Source organism: Acipenser ruthenus, chromosome 6, assembly GCF_902713425.1.
Source record: "Acipenser ruthenus chromosome 6, fAciRut3.2 maternal haplotype, whole genome shotgun sequence".
Lineage (NCBI taxonomy): Eukaryota > Metazoa > Chordata > Actinopteri > Acipenseriformes > Acipenseridae > Acipenser > Acipenser ruthenus.
In genome coordinates, this window is record NC_081194.1 from 78,838,417 (window position 1) to 78,856,745 (window position 18,329).

The 18,329-nt window shown below is 40.8% G+C and overlaps 1 protein-coding gene across 2 annotated transcripts; it reads left to right on the forward strand.

Annotated features, from left to right (window-relative positions):
* The first annotated feature begins 579 nt into the window (after positions 1-579).
* On the forward strand, positions 580-18,098 carry LOC117410936 (ras-related GTP-binding protein D-like). Of its 2 annotated transcripts, none has more exons than XM_059025845.1 (7): positions 580-823; positions 4,068-4,363; positions 4,918-5,117; positions 6,220-6,334; positions 9,178-9,320; positions 10,933-11,081; positions 16,166-18,098. In XM_059025845.1, exons 1-7 carry the CDS (start codon positions 664-666, stop codon positions 16,315-16,317), a joined length of 1,215 nt encoding a protein of 404 aa, XP_058881828.1. In that variant the 5' UTR covers positions 580-663; the 3' UTR covers positions 16,318-18,098. The 2 variants fall into 2 exon arrangements, with proteins under 2 accessions (XP_058881828.1, XP_058881829.1); XM_059025846.1 differs by having other exon boundaries at positions 684-2,352.
* The last annotated feature ends 231 nt before the right edge of the window (positions 18,099-18,329 follow it).

Below are 18,329 nucleotides of genomic sequence, written 5' to 3' on the forward strand. Positions count from 1 at the left end.
CTTGATCTGTAGTGTACAGAGTGGACGAACTGCTTAACTGAAGTCCTAAATTCAAATTGATGGCATCACAAAGTTATCACCTGTCTGCTACAACAACAACTGCCAAAATGAACTAATACATTATGCAGAAATAAAATGCCTGCCTAAAACTATAGGATATATTTAGGAAAACACACATTAAACAATAATTAAAATAGCTATTGAATCGTGTGTGGTCTGTGCGACTCTCAAAATACAGTACGTTTTTCACTGAGAGAATGTCGAGGCATGGAAACACGATAGCAGTGTAGCCACAGCCCAAATATACAGCTATCCTAACAACCACAAATCCCAGGGTCCATCAGTGCTGAATGTTATAGTAACCAGCTAAAACAAGTGTCTGTCTATTGGAAACGAAGGAACCCGTAGGTGAACGTCTTTATAATAAATATTTGTGAATAAATAATAATACATATGATAATAAACATTTACATCCTCTTCATCGTTGTAAATTCTTCCCCCCGTTCCCAGTTTTGCATGCTTGGACTCGGAGGCGGGTCAGTTTTGGTAGGCGGGTGAAAGTTCACAATGGCATGAAAATATCAGGTGACAATGTGGAATAGCGCTGCTGCACTAGTACTGGGAGAGTTTAATTCTGGAAACTCATAAACGCGTTTGGGTACAATGAGCCAAGATAACAAAAAGTATGGCGAGGAAGAGGGGGAGGAAGACAAGTCGCTCACAATGACTGGTGTTGATGATGACGATGATGATGATGATGACGATGATGACGATCTTGACACCTTTACCGACGGGGACCTTGACAGCGGGTGCGAGGATGGGGGTAACTAAGCTGCTGTTAGAGTACACTTATACTTTTCTATCGAGTTCAAGGCATTAAGAAATACCCAGGTTATGAGTGTCGCTACACGCCGTTAAGTTTGTGAAAATAAGTATCGACATTTTATATTTAAAAACAAATTATTTTGAAGAAAAAAAAAAAAAACGTTTTCAAAATAAATGTCTGACGGTCCACAGTAAACTTGGTTTCACAAAGGCTCGTTTTGCTTTTTGTGTTTGGGGTGAAATTTCTGTAAATTAAAAAGCGACCATGAAAATGTACGGCAGACTTTGTAACTGGTGTATGTAACTTTTTAATTAGTATGTATTTCCAGTGTTTTGCTAATTGTAACGGTAAAGCTCTGAAGCATACGCATGCGCGTGTGAAGGGCTGGGGGTGTGGTTGGAATTTGACAAGTTGCCCTCTGGAGTGAAAATGATACATGTGTCGTCCGCCTAACAAGTAGCTCAGTCACTGTGGAGGCTCATAATACATGAACGTGTTTTTCTCTCTGTGTTATACCTAGCACATTCACTTTTTAGTTTATTCAAACGAACATGTACCATACTCTGTTACAGAGCCCGTTTTGAAGCAAGCAGAATGCTAACGTTAGCATTTTTATAATGCTATAAAAAGATAGTGACCACAAAATATGTTACGTGCTGTATAACAAACCCATGCTCTCTCCTTTCCAAAAGAAATACATGTACCACCCACTGTTGTCTATTCAATTGCTCTAAACGCATCAAAATACCTGCTGTTGTGCAAATCATTTGAAGAAGGTGCCCAAACTCTCACAGGGAGATTCTTTACTGTATTTTGTCTTTAAAAATATTTTTAGGTGGATCAATTGAATAGACACCATTATGTTAGGATGAAGGCTACAGCAATCCTTCTTCAAAAGAGATTTCAAAATATAGGGAGCACTATGTTTGAAGTCATTGTGAGTGCTTAATATTGCAATTATTTAAACACTAAACTAAAAATAATAATAGAAGACTCACTGGACTCCTTTGTGTTTCTTACAGGTTATGGTTCACAAATAGCGTTCTGTATACATATTGCTGTGGCTGTTCAAAATGCAAAATTGGGTTTACGAAGTCATCAATAATCAATTGGATTATGCAGAAGTAGTTTTTATGTACAGCTATGGGCAAATGTTTTGCATCCCCCTATAGAATTAACACATGAAACATGCTGAAATGTTACGTTAACTTATTGAATTACATACCGCTTTGTAGTTTTCCATACCCTTACACAAAAACTGACAAAAAATGAAAAATGTGACATTTCGAAATCTAACATAAAATACTAGTATTACTATTATGGATTCCGGTAGACTTTTGCGATATCATTTTGTAGTTTCTTTGATCCTGGTGACTGGCAGTAAAAGAATTGAGCACAACAAACAGCAAGTGAAAAGCAAGTGAAGAAGATGAAACTGGATTGTGTGTGGCTTCTATCTCCGAGGACCCCTGCTAAACAAGACGAGGAGTCTAAAGAGATACAGCATATATCTGGAAGAGCAAAAGGTGCCTCTTAACTATGCCTCTTAACAAAGTTTAGGTTCATATACTCTATCTGCAAACTCAACAGGCATGCTACCTCTCGGTTTTGGATCTGTAGTTCAACTTGAAGCCTGCAACCTTTTTCATACTTCAGACTCCAGTGTTCTGTATCCTAAAATGAGATGGTCCTTTCCTTATGGTCTTTACAATGCCACTCTTGTCAGGTATATAATTCTAATTCAGGAACACCTGCATCTGATTATTCTGTTCTTATATGCAACAGGAATACAGATGGCTGATTCATCAGGGTTCTGCTTAAGACAGTCCAGGAATGTGGTCTGGGCTCCGCGTGTCTTCAAAATGAAAAGCGCTCATCAGAAAGGGTTTTGTTACATAAGGGTCTGCGTACATTCTACAGCAAGTGTTGTTTCCACTGGAGTGATCAAGAGAATAACAGAACTGTCAACAACAGCATCGTCTTCTAAACAACCCTGAGACGCTCGTCACATTTTTACACAGCTTAACAGAATTAATAGGGTAGCTTGTTGTGTCACTTCGACAAAACAGGATCTGAGAGGCCTGTCAGTTTAGGAGCTTCGCCTCTCAGATGTCTGCTGTAGCAGTGAAGTGAACGCCACCTGGCACGACACTTCTGTCTAGTTACCCACCTCTGGGTCAGCAAATCCCTGCCAATGGGGATCTATTGGGTATGGCATATTTACCAAACCCCTACCCCATGTTCAATACCCATACAAAAATGTACTTCTTTTATTGTGAACCCCACGGATTGTCTCCGCTAATCAGGTTTTTGAATGGAGCGGTCAATATCCCACAGGTAGATGCTCTCTAAAAGCCAACAGGTTTTCAGAATCTTGACGCTCGCTTTGAATAGCAACATGCAGGTGGTGGACAAAAAAATGGAAACACCAATGTAAAGTCACTTAATAGGGCGTTGGGCCACTATGGCATCCTGCTCTGTGGAGTTCTCGGCGGACCGTTTTCGATGAAACTGGCTGCTCGTGCCCCAGGTTGAAATTTGCAGTCAATTGATCTGCATGCTCGGCTGTTTTGCCTTGCACTTCGAATTAATGCACGGATATCACGATCCTGGAGTAAGCGCTTCCGCCCACTGTTGCCCTTTGCTGATGATGTCTTTCCCTCGGAGTTCCATGCCGACATCACCTTAGACACCGTTGCTCGTAAAACATCAGCAAGTTGAGCTGTCTTGGTCACTGAAGCTCCTTACAAACGCGCCCCAACAATCACCCCTCTTTCAAAGTCACTGAGGTCTCTTCTTGCAGCCATGTTAGTCATAATTATAGGCAACCAGGCCTGTCCAGCATTTTTATACATGACCCTAAGCATGCTGGGATGTTATTTGCTTAATTAACGCATGAGCCACACCTGTGTAGAAGCCCTTTCTTTCAATATACTTGGTGTCCCTCATTTACCCAGGCGTTTCCATTTTTTGTCCACTACTTGTACGTTTCAAACAGCCAAAATATAACCTCAAACAGTGGTACTCAGTTCTGACCCTCATGATCTAGTCCAGTCAGGGGTAGGTATATTCGGGTTGTTTATGATGAGCCAGTTCTTTAATGGGGTGGGGGGGGTGCTCTCCTGTGCAGTGTGATTTACACTGACAGGTGCTCTTTCTACACAGTCAAACCAGACTGTTCGTTCATGTCACTAAACGTTTTTTTTTTTTCTCCCTTGACACTGCGTTGCATGGGTTTCAGTTCTAGGGTGCAGGGACCCCTTCAGCTCTGAAGTGAAGCCGCGGATCCTGCTGATGGGCCTCCGGCGGAGTGGCAAGTCCTCCATTCAGAAAGTGGTCTTTCACAAAATGTCCCCCAACGAGACTCTCTTCCTGGAGAGCACCAACAAGATCTGCCGGGAAGACGTGTCCAATAGCTCCTTCGTCCACTTCCAGATCTGGGACTTCCCTGGGCAGATCGACTTCTTCGACCCCACCTTTGACTATGAGATGATCTTTAGGGGGACCGGCGCCCTGATATTCGTCATCGATTCTCAGGTAAACAGCATGGGCTACATTTTGAAAGCTTTTAATGTAGTTACCAGCATGGTTTCTGTCTAAAACAAAAGAAAGAAGGGTTAGAGACCACTTACTGTATTATTGATAACTTGTCATGATTATTTATTGCAGTGATACATTATGAAACCAGTAGTCGTATTGTCTGCGATAAGCATGTTTATGACAGAGCTACAGCTAAAAGGGATCAGCGGCATTGCTACCAAGATGTTTTGTTTCTCTCTTCCCGGAGACAGCTGATAAAGAGATGCTGGAGGGAGGGGGTTAGGAGCAATGTAATTAAACTGGGCATAAAAAAAAAACCGATGCTGTTCATGTGTTTATTTATCAATTTAATTGTCCAATTGTTATAAAAATACAGTCTGCGCTTTGGTAAAGTAGTTACTAGGGAGAAAATGCTCATTATGGTTCAATCCTAGTTCTATGAACATGAAGCCCAACATTACATAAAAACAACCTTGTCCACACTGCTCAAATCATTTCAGTTTATTTAGCAGTCATTATCACTGTCCAATACGTTCCCCCCCCATGTAAAGGATGACTACGTGGAAGCCTTGAGCAGACTTCATCTTACAGTGACCAGAGCCTACAAAGTGAACCCCGACATCAACTTCGAAGTTTTCATTCATAAGGTTGATGGACTGTCAGATGACCACAAGATTGAAAAACAGAGAGACATTCATAAGCGAGCCAATGATGACCTTGTGGATGCGGCTTTGGAGAGAATCCATCTAAGGTAGGAATTAAACTTTGTTGACAGAGAAGGAGATATTCACTGTAGGTAAGTCAGGTTTAGGGAAGCAGGGCTTTTAAAAATAATATTCTACATTTGAAATAGAAAAAAACATACTGACGTATTAACCATATTTCACATGTCAAAAGCTTTTGAGGTTGTCTTGTAAGCACAATGTGGTGGCTTTCTCTGCACTACTGAATCAACCTTCTCAACAATAACATTTTCTAATAAGTAAAACGCTTCTCACAAAAGTTAACTTTATGATTTGCTAAACAAGCATTGTGGCACTTTCCAGGTCTAGGTTATGTAGCTGAGCGTGGCTAAACCAGTCAGCAGTGTAAGTCAGTGATGGATCTACTTGCTGTTTGCAAGTATGTTTGCATTTATACCCAGATGATGTGTTTAAAATGATACAGGGTTGCTTGAAAGTTGTTTTACTAACCCAGCCTGTTGATTCCTGCTCATGGATTATACGTGACATTCTGCACCATTTGTACAAAGTATGTGAAGAAAGCGACATTTGAAAACAGTGACAGATCTTAATACTGACACTCTAAAATGTATAAACCTAATTTTTTACGCACCTTCAATGGGTTAATATAAAATTAATAAGTGGCAATATCTAGATCTGCCACCATTTAGATCCCATTACCTTTCACCAGTTAAAAAGCAAATGTCTATAAAGCAAATACTACTACAGTTTATAACTTTCCTAATAATCTTTATAGTATCGAATGTGTTAATATTAAGAAATGGTCAGAGTTGGTGGTTAAGTTGTGGGGTATGTAAAGTAAAAAGAAAACAATACGTTATATAGAGTTAAAGCCTTGCTGTTTAGAATTGAAATGGACCTCGTAGAGGCCCTCGAGTGGCTCCCATGGTAAAGGCAGGGCCTCATGGTGTACAGGGGCCGGTAGCTCTCCACAGTCTACTATAAAACTACTCAGTGTAAAGAATTAGCATCTCCGCGGCATCGCTGGAGCCCTACTGACCTTCAGTTCTCCTGAGCTGTTGAGCGGAACAGAATTGTACATTCTAAATGAGGTACTTTTCTGTGAATATGGCGGTACGGAGTGTAACCCTGCTGTCTTCCTGCCCACAGCTTTTACCTGACGAGTATATACGACCACTCGATATTTGAAGCCTTCAGCAAGGTTGTGCAGAAGCTCATCCCCCAGCTTCCCACTCTGGAGAATCTGCTCAACATTTTCATTTCCGTAAGTGCATGTGTGCGCTTGCTGTGGAGAACATTGCAGTTAACATCAGATGCCCAAGAGAATAAAGCTACTCAGATCTATTTCACACTAACCACAAACTCAATATTAGTCTGTTGACGGCCGGTAACTGTTTACTATTGGCCTCCATCCAGTAAAGACAGGGCTGCCAGTTGAGTAGCAGAAGGCATTAGAATTTTACAAAGGCAGATTGGTTGACATTTGGCTGCTGTAGTTTTACTAGCGAGACAGACATGTCCGGACAGTACTACAGAGGTAATTTAATTTAGAAAGCTCTTCCAGTCTATTTGTTTTTTAAAGCCACAGCACAATGTTATGTAATCTCTATTAAAAACAAAAAAAAGGTTGGATCTACAGTTGTGGCCAAAAGTTTTGCATCACCTAGAATTTTCAGATTGAGACATAATTTTAAAAAAAACTATGTAAACATAATTTAGATATTTTATTTAGTATTCCTGGGATAGGGCTGCTAGGACAGCAGCAGTTCAGTATTCCTGGGATAGGGCTGCTAGGACAGCAGTGATTCAGTATTCCTGGGATAGGGCTGCTAGGACAGCAGTGGTTCAGTATTCCTGGGATAGGGCTGCTAGGACAGCAGTGATTCAGTATTCCTGGGATGGGGCTGCTAGGACAGCAGTGATTCAGTATTCCTGGGATGGGGCTGCTAGGACAGCAGTGGTTCAGTATTCCTGGGATAGGGCTGCTAGGACAGCAGTGATTCAGTATTCCTGGGATGGGGCTGCTAGGACAGCAGTGATTCAGTATTCCTGGGATGGGGCTGCTAGGACAGCAGTGATTCAGTATTCCTGGGATGGGGCTGCTAGGACAGCAGTGGTTCAGTATTCCTGGGATGGTCTTTTCATCTCTAGTCCATTGTGATTAAAGTGAGGGAAATATTTTATATATTACAGAATGCATGAAATCTAGCTGCCCTTTTACACACACATGTGCTACATATTGTCTACTGTACCTGATATTTTTATTTTAAAGTGGAACTGTAATGCAAATGAGCAGTATATCGTATAAAAACCATTAAAACAAATTGACATTGAATGTACTGGAATGTATTGGAGCTCTCTTCCGTCTTGCTTTGTGTGTCGTCCTGTCGTTGGCTCTCTCTATAGTCACACATAGTATTCTATTCAGCGTATGTCCCGTTCCTATATTATGTATTGGAATGTATTGGAGCTCTCTTCCGTCTTGCTTTGTGTGTCGTCCTGTCGTTGGCTCTCTCTATAGTCACACATAGTATTCTATTCAGCGTATGTCTCGTTCCTATATTATGTATTGGAATGTATTGGAGCTCTCTTCCGTCTTGCTTTGTGTGTCGTCCTGTCGTTGACTCGTTCTATAGTCACACATAGTATTCTATTCAGCATATGTCCCGTTCCTATATTATGTAGCCATTGTTTTGTTATGGCCGCCATTTTGTTGGTTTAAAGGCATAGGCACACAAAAATACTTTTTGTTACAGTTTTTCCTTTTGTTATTTTTGCACCTGAACGCCCTGCTGGCGTTCACTGCTGTGGGTGGCTGACAATGATATGACGGAACAGCGGCACCAGAAAGATTCCAATACGGCAGCGGCCTGCATTTCCAGCTGACCCAGAAAGCTGACACAAAAATTGAAATACTGGCCAAGCGCTTGACTTTTTTTTTTTTTCTATAAATTTAGTGGTCGCCAATTATTTTTATTGTTTTCTCCCCAATTTAGTAATGTCCAATTATTTTTAGGCTCAGAACACCACTACCACCCCTGCGCTGACTCGGGAGGTGCGAAGACGAACACACGCTGTCCTCCGAAGCGTGTGCCGTCAGCCGACCGCTTTTTTACACACAGCAGACTCACGATGCAGCCACCCAGAGCTACAGCGTCGGAGGACAACGCAGCCCTGGGCAGCTTACAGGCAAGCCCCCAGACCCCCGGCCAGACCACAGGGGTCGCTGGTTCGTGGTGAGCCGAGGACACCCTGGCAGACCTAGCCCTCCCTCCTCCTGGGCGGCGCTCGGCCAATTGAGTGCTGCCCCTTGTAGCTCCAGTCCTCGGTCGGCAAAGGAATAGCCTGGACTCGAACCGACGACGTCCAGACTATAGGGTGCATCCTGCACTCCACGCGGGGCGCCTTTACTGGATGTGCCACATCCTCACAGTGTTTTATATCTCTGAGACCCCAGCCAACCCAACCACCACATCCTCACAGTGTTTTATATCCCTCAGACCCCAGCCAACCCAACCACCACATCCTCACAGTGTTTTATATCCCTGAGACCCCAGCCAACCCAGCCACCACATCCTCACAGTGTTTTATATCCCTGAGTCAGACCCCAACCAACCCAGCCACCACATCCTCACAGCGTTTTATATCCTGAGCCAGAAAGTGATTATGTAGAGGCATAGGACCCTATTCACAAAGCATTGACCACAGTGCTAGGTTTGCAACATTTTATTTTTGTAAAAGCAATGCTGTAAAATTACAAAAACTAGCAAGAAGCAGCTATATTGCATGTAAGAGCTTAAAGTATCTCTTTGAAGCTTTGGAACATCAAGGGTTTTTTTGGAACAAAAAATGGTGTAACATACTGTGATAAAATCTTTTCCCATAGTTTAGTATTGAAAATATTATGTTTCTTACCTGTTTATAATATATAGTACAGGGGGAGGCATCTATTATGTCCACCAAAAGAAGGATTCTTAATTGAAATCTGGGCCAAACAGAACATTTTGAAATGGACTGATCTAGAGCTGGTCACAGTGGTAGTATACTGCACTATGCACTGGCACGTGAAATTTGTAAACTAATAGACGGCTCGGTTTTATCCCGCAGAATTCCGGAATCGAGAAGGCATTTCTTTTTGATGTTGTCAGTAAGATTTATATCGCAACGGACAGCTCTCCAGTGGATATGCAGACCTATGAGCTGTGCTGTGACATGATCGACGTGGTCATAGACATCTCCTGCATATACGGGTGAGAACATGTGCTTAGTCAAGGACCTGATTGAAAAGCTTTGCATTGAAGCCATCAGGGCATTTTGAGTTTTGCATGTTGATTAAACTGAAGGAGTATGAACGCAGTCAGTCTCACGTGTTTACAGTACCTGTGACTTACCAAGTACTTTCATTTATGCTTTCAATTGCTCTCAATATGGGCAGCAGTGTGGAGCAGTGGTTAGGGCTCTGGACTCTTGACCGGAGGGTTGTGGGTTCAATCCCCAGTGGGGGACACTGCTGTTGTACCCTTGAGCAAGGTACTTTACCTAGATTGCTCCAGTAAAAACCCAACTGTATAAATGGGTAATTGTATGTAAAATAATGTGATATCTGTATAATGTGAAAATGTATAATGTGATATCTTGTAACAATTGTAAGTCGCCCTGGATAAGGGCGTCTGCTAAGAAATAATAATAATAATAATAATAATAATAATAATAATAATATTTATCCAAGAAATCTTAACATTTGATCAACATTATTGAAGCTGAAAGTATCAGTCAAATGAAGTGTTTCAAGGTGCAGCACCCTGTTTTGGTGACGGCACGCAGGTTTTCCCTTGCATTGCAAAAGAACTCGTCCAAGGTGGGTCCATAATGTATGTTACTAAATAAACGTTCAATCAAATGACTTGAGTACAACTCCTGGGTTTCACATTTTTTGTAACCTAGTTTACAAATATACAAGCTAAATGGACATCATAAAACCCACGTGCATGTTTCAGTTATTTTAATCTAATTCTATAACTGTCCATATAATGCACCATATTATATCACACACTTATTATTATTATTATTATTATTATTATTATTATTATTATTATTATTATTATTATTATTATTATTATTATTATTTATTTATTTATTTCTTAGCAGATGCCCTTATCCAGGATGACTTACAATTGTTACAAGATATCACATTATTTTTACATACAATTACCCATTTATACAGTTGGGTTTTTATTGGAGCAATCTAGGTAAAGTACCTTGCTCAAGGGTACGGCAGCAGTGTTCCCCACCTGGGACTGAACCCACGACCCTCCAGTCAAGAGTCCAGAGCCCTAACCACTACTCCACACTCCAGTAAGCTTGCTTTGCAGCAGCACCAAGTGCAGCGGACTTAGGCAAAACAAAGCTTTATTTAAGTCACCATTCCAAACAGGTCACATTTTACTCCTACTAAAAATATCCCTAACCACTACTCCACACTGCTGCCCAAAAAAAGAATAATTGGGAAATAAATGTAAGATGAGGTCATGTGCATTTTGTGTAATGAGAATGAAAACAAATCTGATGCATAGAAGTGTCATAACATCATGCTTTGCAGTTATCCATTGTCGATGTTGCATCCTCAGAAAAGTCAAGCAGGTTAGTTAGACACGATCTCCCTTTCCTAAAACTGTGCTGACTGCCTCCCAGGATACTGTTACCATATAGGTAATTTTCCATTTTGGATCTTATAGTTTCCATAAGTTTCCATATAAAAGCTTACTAGTGGTATGAACAAATGAACCAATTTGAAATCTGTTTGAAATCTACTGTATCTTTAAACTGTCATTCAGAGGTTACTGAGTCCTGTCCTTGTTTTAGAGTGACGGGGGATGAAGGGGGAATACCGTATGACAAGGAGTCGATGGCGATCATCCGACTGAACAGCACCACGGTCATGTATCTGAAGGAGGTGACTAAATTCCTGGCCCTGGTGTGTTTCCTGCGAGAGGAAAGCTTTGAAAGGAAAGGTAATTTCTTCAGAACTCTACACAGTGTTGTACTGAACTGGCATTCAGTGACAGCGCCCTGTGAACCCTGATCATTCCAGGACCCCCAAGACATGATGACAGATTCGCAGAGCGTTTTACTACTGTCATCATTAGCACGATTCCGGCTAGATCTTAAAGCTCTTTAATCCAGTTGTTCAGATGTTAAAAACACATCCAATCATGTTACCCAACCAGAAATAAACTGACATTTAATTTAGCAGCTTGTGAGTAGTCTAAAGTTGTTCTTATTAGTTTTATTGTTAAAGGGTGTTTATTCCTTTCTGAAAAAAATAGCAATAGCTTAATAATAATAATAATAATAATAATAATAATAATAATAATAATAATAATAATAGTAATAATGATAAACTAAGTAAGTACTTACAAGCCCTCTAAATGTCTGAGTGGTTTGTTAACTTTTTGATGGATTTTTACTTTCTGGAAAAATAGTTCTAATAAGAACATAAGAACATAAGAAAGTTTACAAATGAGAGGAGGCCATTCGGCCCATCTTGCTCGTTTGGTTGTTAGTAGCTTATTGATCCCAGAATCTCATCAAGCAGCTTCTTGAAGGATCCCAGAATGTCAGCTTCAACAACATTTCTGGGGAGTTGGTTCCAGACCCTCACAATTCTGTGTAAAAAAATGCCTCCTATTTTCTGTTCTTAATGTCCCTTTATCTAATCTCCATTTGGAGTAGTGAGTTCATGGTGACTAAATTACAAACAGAGAATGTAGACACATACAATCTATCCAATGAGTGGGCTTACACCAAAGTACATGTGTTCCTATCTGCGAGTCCATGTTCTCAAGTTTAAAACCTAATGCTTCTGATCCTCAAGTACAAATCTCTGCTCTCAGTAACAACCAGCCCATGCTGGTGCTGCCCTTCTCAGTAACCATTCGCTGCGTTTCCTATGACTTGTGAGTTTTCAACATAGCCATCTGTCATGTGACCTCGCTGTGAAGTACAGGACTGAAGTACAAAGATTCTAGGCCAAATATTTTTCACTAACTGCAACAAAAAAATGGTATTAAATAAATCTAGCACACGTTTACCATAATGTGGGAGTCTTTCATGTAGAAAATGTGAGATTTACTGGAATTAAAACTTTACTGGAGCAGGAGAGACACATGAAACTGACATTGCAGCGCCACACAGGCACCCATGATTTATTTACAATATTTACACAATTGCAGCAGTTGTAGTTGCAGGTAGCCCCCACTAGAGTACCAGCAATGGTAACTCCTAGAGCAGGGTTGAACAGGACACAATGGTAACTCCTAGAGCAGAGCTGAGCAGGACACAATGGTAACTCCTAGAGCAGAGCTGAGCAGGACACAATGGTAACTCCTAGAGCAGAGCTGAGCAGGACACAATGGTAACTCCTAGAGCAGAGTTGAGCAGGACACAATAGTAACTCCTAGAGCAGAGCTGAGCAGGACACAATGATAACTCCTAGAGCAGGGTTGAGCAGGACACAATGGTAACTCCTAGTGCAGGGTTGAGCAGGACACAATGGTAACTCCTAGTGCAGGGTTGAGCAGGACACAATGGTAACTCCTAGTGCAGGGTTGAGCAGGACACAATGGTAACTCCCAGTGCAGGGTTGAGCAGGACACAATGGTAACTCCCAGTGCAGGGTTGAGCAGGACACAATGGTAACTCCCAGAGCAGGGTTGAGCAGGACACAATGGTAACTCCTAGAGCAGGGTTGAGCAGGACTCAATGGAAACTCCTAGAGCAGGGTTGAGCAGGACACAATGGTAACTCCTAGAGCAGGGTTGAGCAGGACACAATGGTAACTCCTAGAGCAGGGTTGAGCAGGACACAATGGTAACTCCTAGAGCAGGGTTGAGCAGGACACAATGGTAACTCCCAGAGCAGGGTTGAGCAGGACTCAATGGTAACTCCTAGAGCAGGGTTGAGCAGGACTCAATGGAAACTCCTAGAGCGGGGTTGAGCAGGACACCGTGAGCAGGACAGACCATGACTGTACCAACAGTGATACAGATAAAGCACATTGGACGAAATACACACAGGTGTAAAATAAAGAAATACAAAACATGTGGGGAAAACAGCAAATAAAAGAACGGTTTCCTGTAGGTGGCGAAGCGTTGCTCCCACTTTAAAGAGAGAGCTCGCTGGAGGAATAGGTAATCACTGTTGCTGTCAAACAATGCCATTTACATCACAAGGGTTGTCAGGAACTGGCTCATCAGCCCTGAGGGTGTGTCAGCAGCTCCTTTTTATAGCGAGACACTTCCCCGGGACACGCCCACCATCCGGACAGGGATTCGCATGCGTCCGAGAAGCCAGTGACGGCACACTGTCTCTGTAACAAGGAGGGAAGGAAGCCAGATAGGAATGTCCTTCAACACTCTTCTGGTTCTGGTTGAGAACGTGTACCTTTAAAAAGTGAGACTGCCCAGCTGGAGGTCCCACCAGGCATGTGACTGAGCCAGGCTCGCTAGCAGTGGACAGCTGGCAGTTTGGATTTGTTTTACTTTTATTCTGAAATAAGCAAGAGCCAATCAGCTTTGCTCTTAGTCCTATTTCAGGCATGGGGCATTTTCCTGTTAAGATTAATCATTAACAGGAAACTAACAATCCTTTTACAGAAATCCTTTCCTACATCAAGATGTAAACAGAGAGAGTTTGCTCTGTATACCCTGAGTTCCATCACAGCAAAAACTACTAACTTAGTGTTTTACCTTAGTACCTTTCGTGAACACTCCAGTTCATAATGAAAAGGCTATTTTAAGAAATCTGTACCTTTTTGAACTGTGGCAAACAGAAAACCGGATGGTTCTTCTTGCATAAAGTACAAAAAAACTCATTGAACAGATTTGCGTTACCCACTTAGACCAATTCAATCATGATTACAATATGTATTGACCAGCAGAGGGTATTGTGCTGGCTTGTGTGTGCTGTAGTCCATGCAATGACCTGATGTTAAGGCAGGTTCATTGAAACACATTCGCATATACTGTACATAGACAGGTATGGCATTACTGAACTGTTACATGATCAGTCCTTTTCTACCATACCACATTCTTGCTGGAAGTGGATCAGTCCCAATAATTGCATGCTGTTTAAATATTATATAACTGCTAGCTAATCAAGAGTGTTACATTTCTTGCATACGAATGTACTCTGCTTGTACAAAAAAATATATTAATTCAAGTCGTGTTTTCATGTGCAGTGTCCTGTCATTTTGTTTGGAAACGTTGTAAAATTCTAATGCTGAATTATAAAAAATGTACAAGGAATATAATAGATTGATCCAGTATTGACATTGTCTGTTTGTTTCAGTTTTATTATTCTCCCCATCCCTGAGTAGCATGCAGTGTTCTACCTCCAGTTCTGAATTTATTCAAGCACTGCTGGATGACTTGAAGAGTACTGAGCAGTTGAAAGTGATCTGTTAAGGAGAACAATACCCCCATTTTAATTAAGATACACACATTTGAATGCATGGAATGGCAATGGCATTGGTATTTACTCAACGTATCACGTTTTCTTCTGGACTAATAGTGAAATGTATTTTACTGGAAAGTTATGTCACTGAAGGTTAATGAAATATTAACTACTAACAGTACATTTACTACTCAGGGTGTAGCACACAGTATACTGTACTGTATAATACCCAATTGTGCTGGCTGTCATAACAACACAATTTACACATTTTAATTTGAATGTACAAAAAGAAGTTACAGACAGGGGTCAAAAGAAAGGGGACCCCAGCTCCCACAATCAGCATCCCCAGAAGTGCTGCATGCGTAAAGCTTTTAAAGCAGAACAACCCCAGCTCAGGCAGTGACTCGCGGCGTGACCTTGTGAAAAGCACCTTCCTGCTGGTGCTCCTGTCCCTGCTCTGTACCAGAAGACTGGACGGAGGCAGAACTGTATTCTGGATACATTTGTACTAGCATAACCCTTGAACAGATTCTTTAAACACAATGCATACAATATTAACAATGCCCTCATTTATTCTATTTATTTTGTGTTCATTTTTGGCCTGCTTGGCTGCCTTCCTTCCGTGTCACATTTCAAACAGTAGAACCAAAATCTTTTGTCTTGGTCGTCTTTAGGAGGGGTTATTATTAGCAGATATAGCTGGTTTTTCTACCATTAGCTGAGCTGCCCACGAAAAGCCAATACTGTTACATCATCGCATAGAGGACGACAGGCTGGCTTACCTATTTTCAGATGGGATTTACAGTTAATACGCATCCCATACAAACTGCTGGCTATCTCAGCCTTTGTTTGTTGTTCTGTTTACCCTGTTTACCACGGCACACTTGTTTAATCCATTCCTTCTGTGGTCCTTTATTGTAAAGTATGGCTACATGCCTTCCTGCTTTAAAAAAAAGGTGTTTTAATTGACACTGTGTGTTAAAACCTGTATTAAAAACAATAATAATTGAACATACAGGAAAGATAGTACTGTTTGAACTTCCTTCAGCTGCCAGCTTTCCAGTAAAAAGTGCAGAGAGAGAGCGAAGACAGGACAGCGCAGCAGGGAGTCTGTTACACAGAGAATCTGCCTGAATGTAAAAAACAATTATGAAATCTCTTTACTGTAATGCATGCAATACACAGGTTGGTTATTTCACAGCAAATTATATCTGTGCTCCACTATTTCAGGGCTTGGTTCATACAGCTGAGTTTGAATCCTGGTAATAATGACCAGCAGGAGAGATGCTTTTGTTCCAGTAGGTTTAGAATTGTTTCTTTATCCAGAAGAATAATCTTTTACACATACACCTAGACATGCACTGTTCATACATGTACCAGTCACAAATGTGAATGAGAATCTGCTCCCAGTTGCTTCTACTGTATGTACGTGAATGTGATTGAGCCAGTGCTTGATTTCAAACCCAGAATTTCAAGTGCATGGTCACAAGAACACTGCTCCACTCCCAGCCTACACAGTAGCAACTTTCTCCACTGTCCACTGGCTATTCCTGCTATTTAAAGTTAGGTCAGATATAGTATGGTTTCCGTATTGTGACAAAACCAGAAGCACAGCCCTCACTCGTTTCTTTGTATTTTACAGGATTGATCGACTACAACTTCCACTGTTTCCGCAAAGCCATTCAGGAAGTGTTTGAGGTGCGGTTGAAGGTGCTGCGGTCCCGCAAGCTGCTGAGTCAGAGAAGGAGAAGCAGGCAAGCCACCCCGAATGGCATGCCCAGAGTCCCGTCCTGAGGTGCCTGCACGGCGGACACTCCCGGGCAAAGGTGGCCTGCTGCACCACTATTGCACTGACATCATATTCTAGCTAAAAGAAAAAAGACAATTGAAGAACTCCTTAACCCCCTCACGGTCACGCCTTATAGTTTTTTTATACTTGAAAATAAATTTCTGGTAATTTTTGAAAAAAGCTTGGATGCATATCAAGTTACAAATGGGGTCTATATTAAATGATGTAAGAGCAGGTCTGAGGGGGCAGTGCCTTTGTCATAGGGATTCATTTTGGGAAAACACAGCAAATTGAAAGAGGGGGTTGAATTCTACTTTACTGGTTCACACCTGGGCGGATTTGGCAATAACTGGCCGTTCCAGGGCAGGTTTTGTTCCTCCCTGGCCCCTTAGTATTCAATATTAAATCTGCATGTCCCTCCAGTCCATAGCACTCGCAGCCTGTGACATTTACATATGCCTTTCACTGCTTCAATGTGCCTTTCATCTTCAAATTATCACATTTAATACAAATATATATATTTGTATTATAAAAGGACAACTTGGTAAAGGTCTAAAATATCTTAAAAAGTAAAGTTAACTTCATGTTTTTTCTTGCTGTTTAGAGTTGCTTTGAATTTTCTGTTTTTGTCATCACATTCTAGTGACTTTTTAAGTCAAAAGTGGATTCAATAGAGCTCTCAGAATCATATCTAACTGGTGCTTTGAAAAGTGCATTCAATAGAGCTCTCAGAATCATATCTAACTGGTGCTTTGAAAAGTGCATTCAATAGAGCTCTCAGAATCATATCTAACTGGTGCTTTGAAAAGTCACCATGTGACTGACACTTCAAATTATGCAAAGTGAATCTAAATAACAAGAACAATAAAACAGTTTAGTTAACTCTGATAATGCACACCAAAGTTGCTCTTTAAGTGCACCTTACTATAAAGGAAGCAGCCCTGGCAGAACTGTAGCATATACTGCAGTAGTCTGTTGTAACTACTCTAAGTACAATGGAGAACAAAATAAGAGATATTATATATGATATATGGCATAGCATAATCTAAACTGCAGCTAGAGGATGGAATGCAACAAAATATTGTGTTTTCTCCATTGCTACTGTTAAGAATTTAGAGCTCCTTTAAAAAATGATTTAGGGAGAAAATAAATGTAATGCTTTATGAATACAGACCCCTAATATGGGTTTGCAGTGCCTGCACATAACACACTCAGACAGAATGAGACTATTTAGAAAGATCATCATTTATGGTCAGTTTTGATCATTCTAATTCTTGTTGCGATTGGGGACCAGTAAAGTGGAACTGAAAGGGAAAAATGTGTCTTTCTGCTGATTGTGCAATTTGTAATATTATATTTTGTTCACATAGTTCCACTATTTTTGCAACACATTTTCCTGAAATGAGTTGGCACTGAAAATGCCATCAGGCAGGTAAACAATTTCAGCACCCAAGTGTTTATCACAATGCTACTTTTCATTTAACTTGTATTACTGATTAGACTTGGTAAGCATAACAGTTCACCATGTTATGTATTATCGGGTGTATATATTTGCTCTACAGCAGCTGCAGGAAACACATTTGGGAAATTGGTGCTGTGCTCTGGTGACAACTGAATTCTTTTTAAAGATGTGATACATGGAGTTTCCTCAATGGAAGCCTCCTTGTTTTCTTGTAACACCCTCCTTTGCTGTTTTTGTTTTATTACTAATCCACTTCATATGTGTTTATTTATTGTTTAACTTGTCAGAGTGTTCAACTATTAAAATATTAGCTGTCTACTGAAACCTTTGTGTTTTTATTTTTTGTATTTATTATTATTTTTTAGTTTATTATAATTAGAAAACCTTTTGAAAATCGCACTGTTTATAACAACCTCAATACTGAGTAAGATTATTTGCACTTCTTCCCGGCCTTACTGTCATAATCCACTTACTGTAAGCCTATCAATTAAAACAGGTGATACTAGTAATGCAGTATTTCATCAGACAAGTTGGGTGCCTTATTTAGGGCGAGGT

Coding starts and splice junctions, on each gene's coding strand:
- LOC117410936 (XM_059025845.1), top strand. CDS start 664: ATGAGCCAAGATAACAAAAAGTATGGCGAGGAAGAGGGGGAGGAAGAC. Junction 824..4,067: donor CAGCGGGTGCGAGGATGGGG/GTAACTAAGCTG, acceptor CATGGGTTTCAG/TTCTAGGGTGCAGGGACCCC. Junction 5,118..6,219: donor TTGGAGAGAATCCATCTAAG/GTAGGAATTAAA, acceptor TCCTGCCCACAG/CTTTTACCTGACGAGTATAT.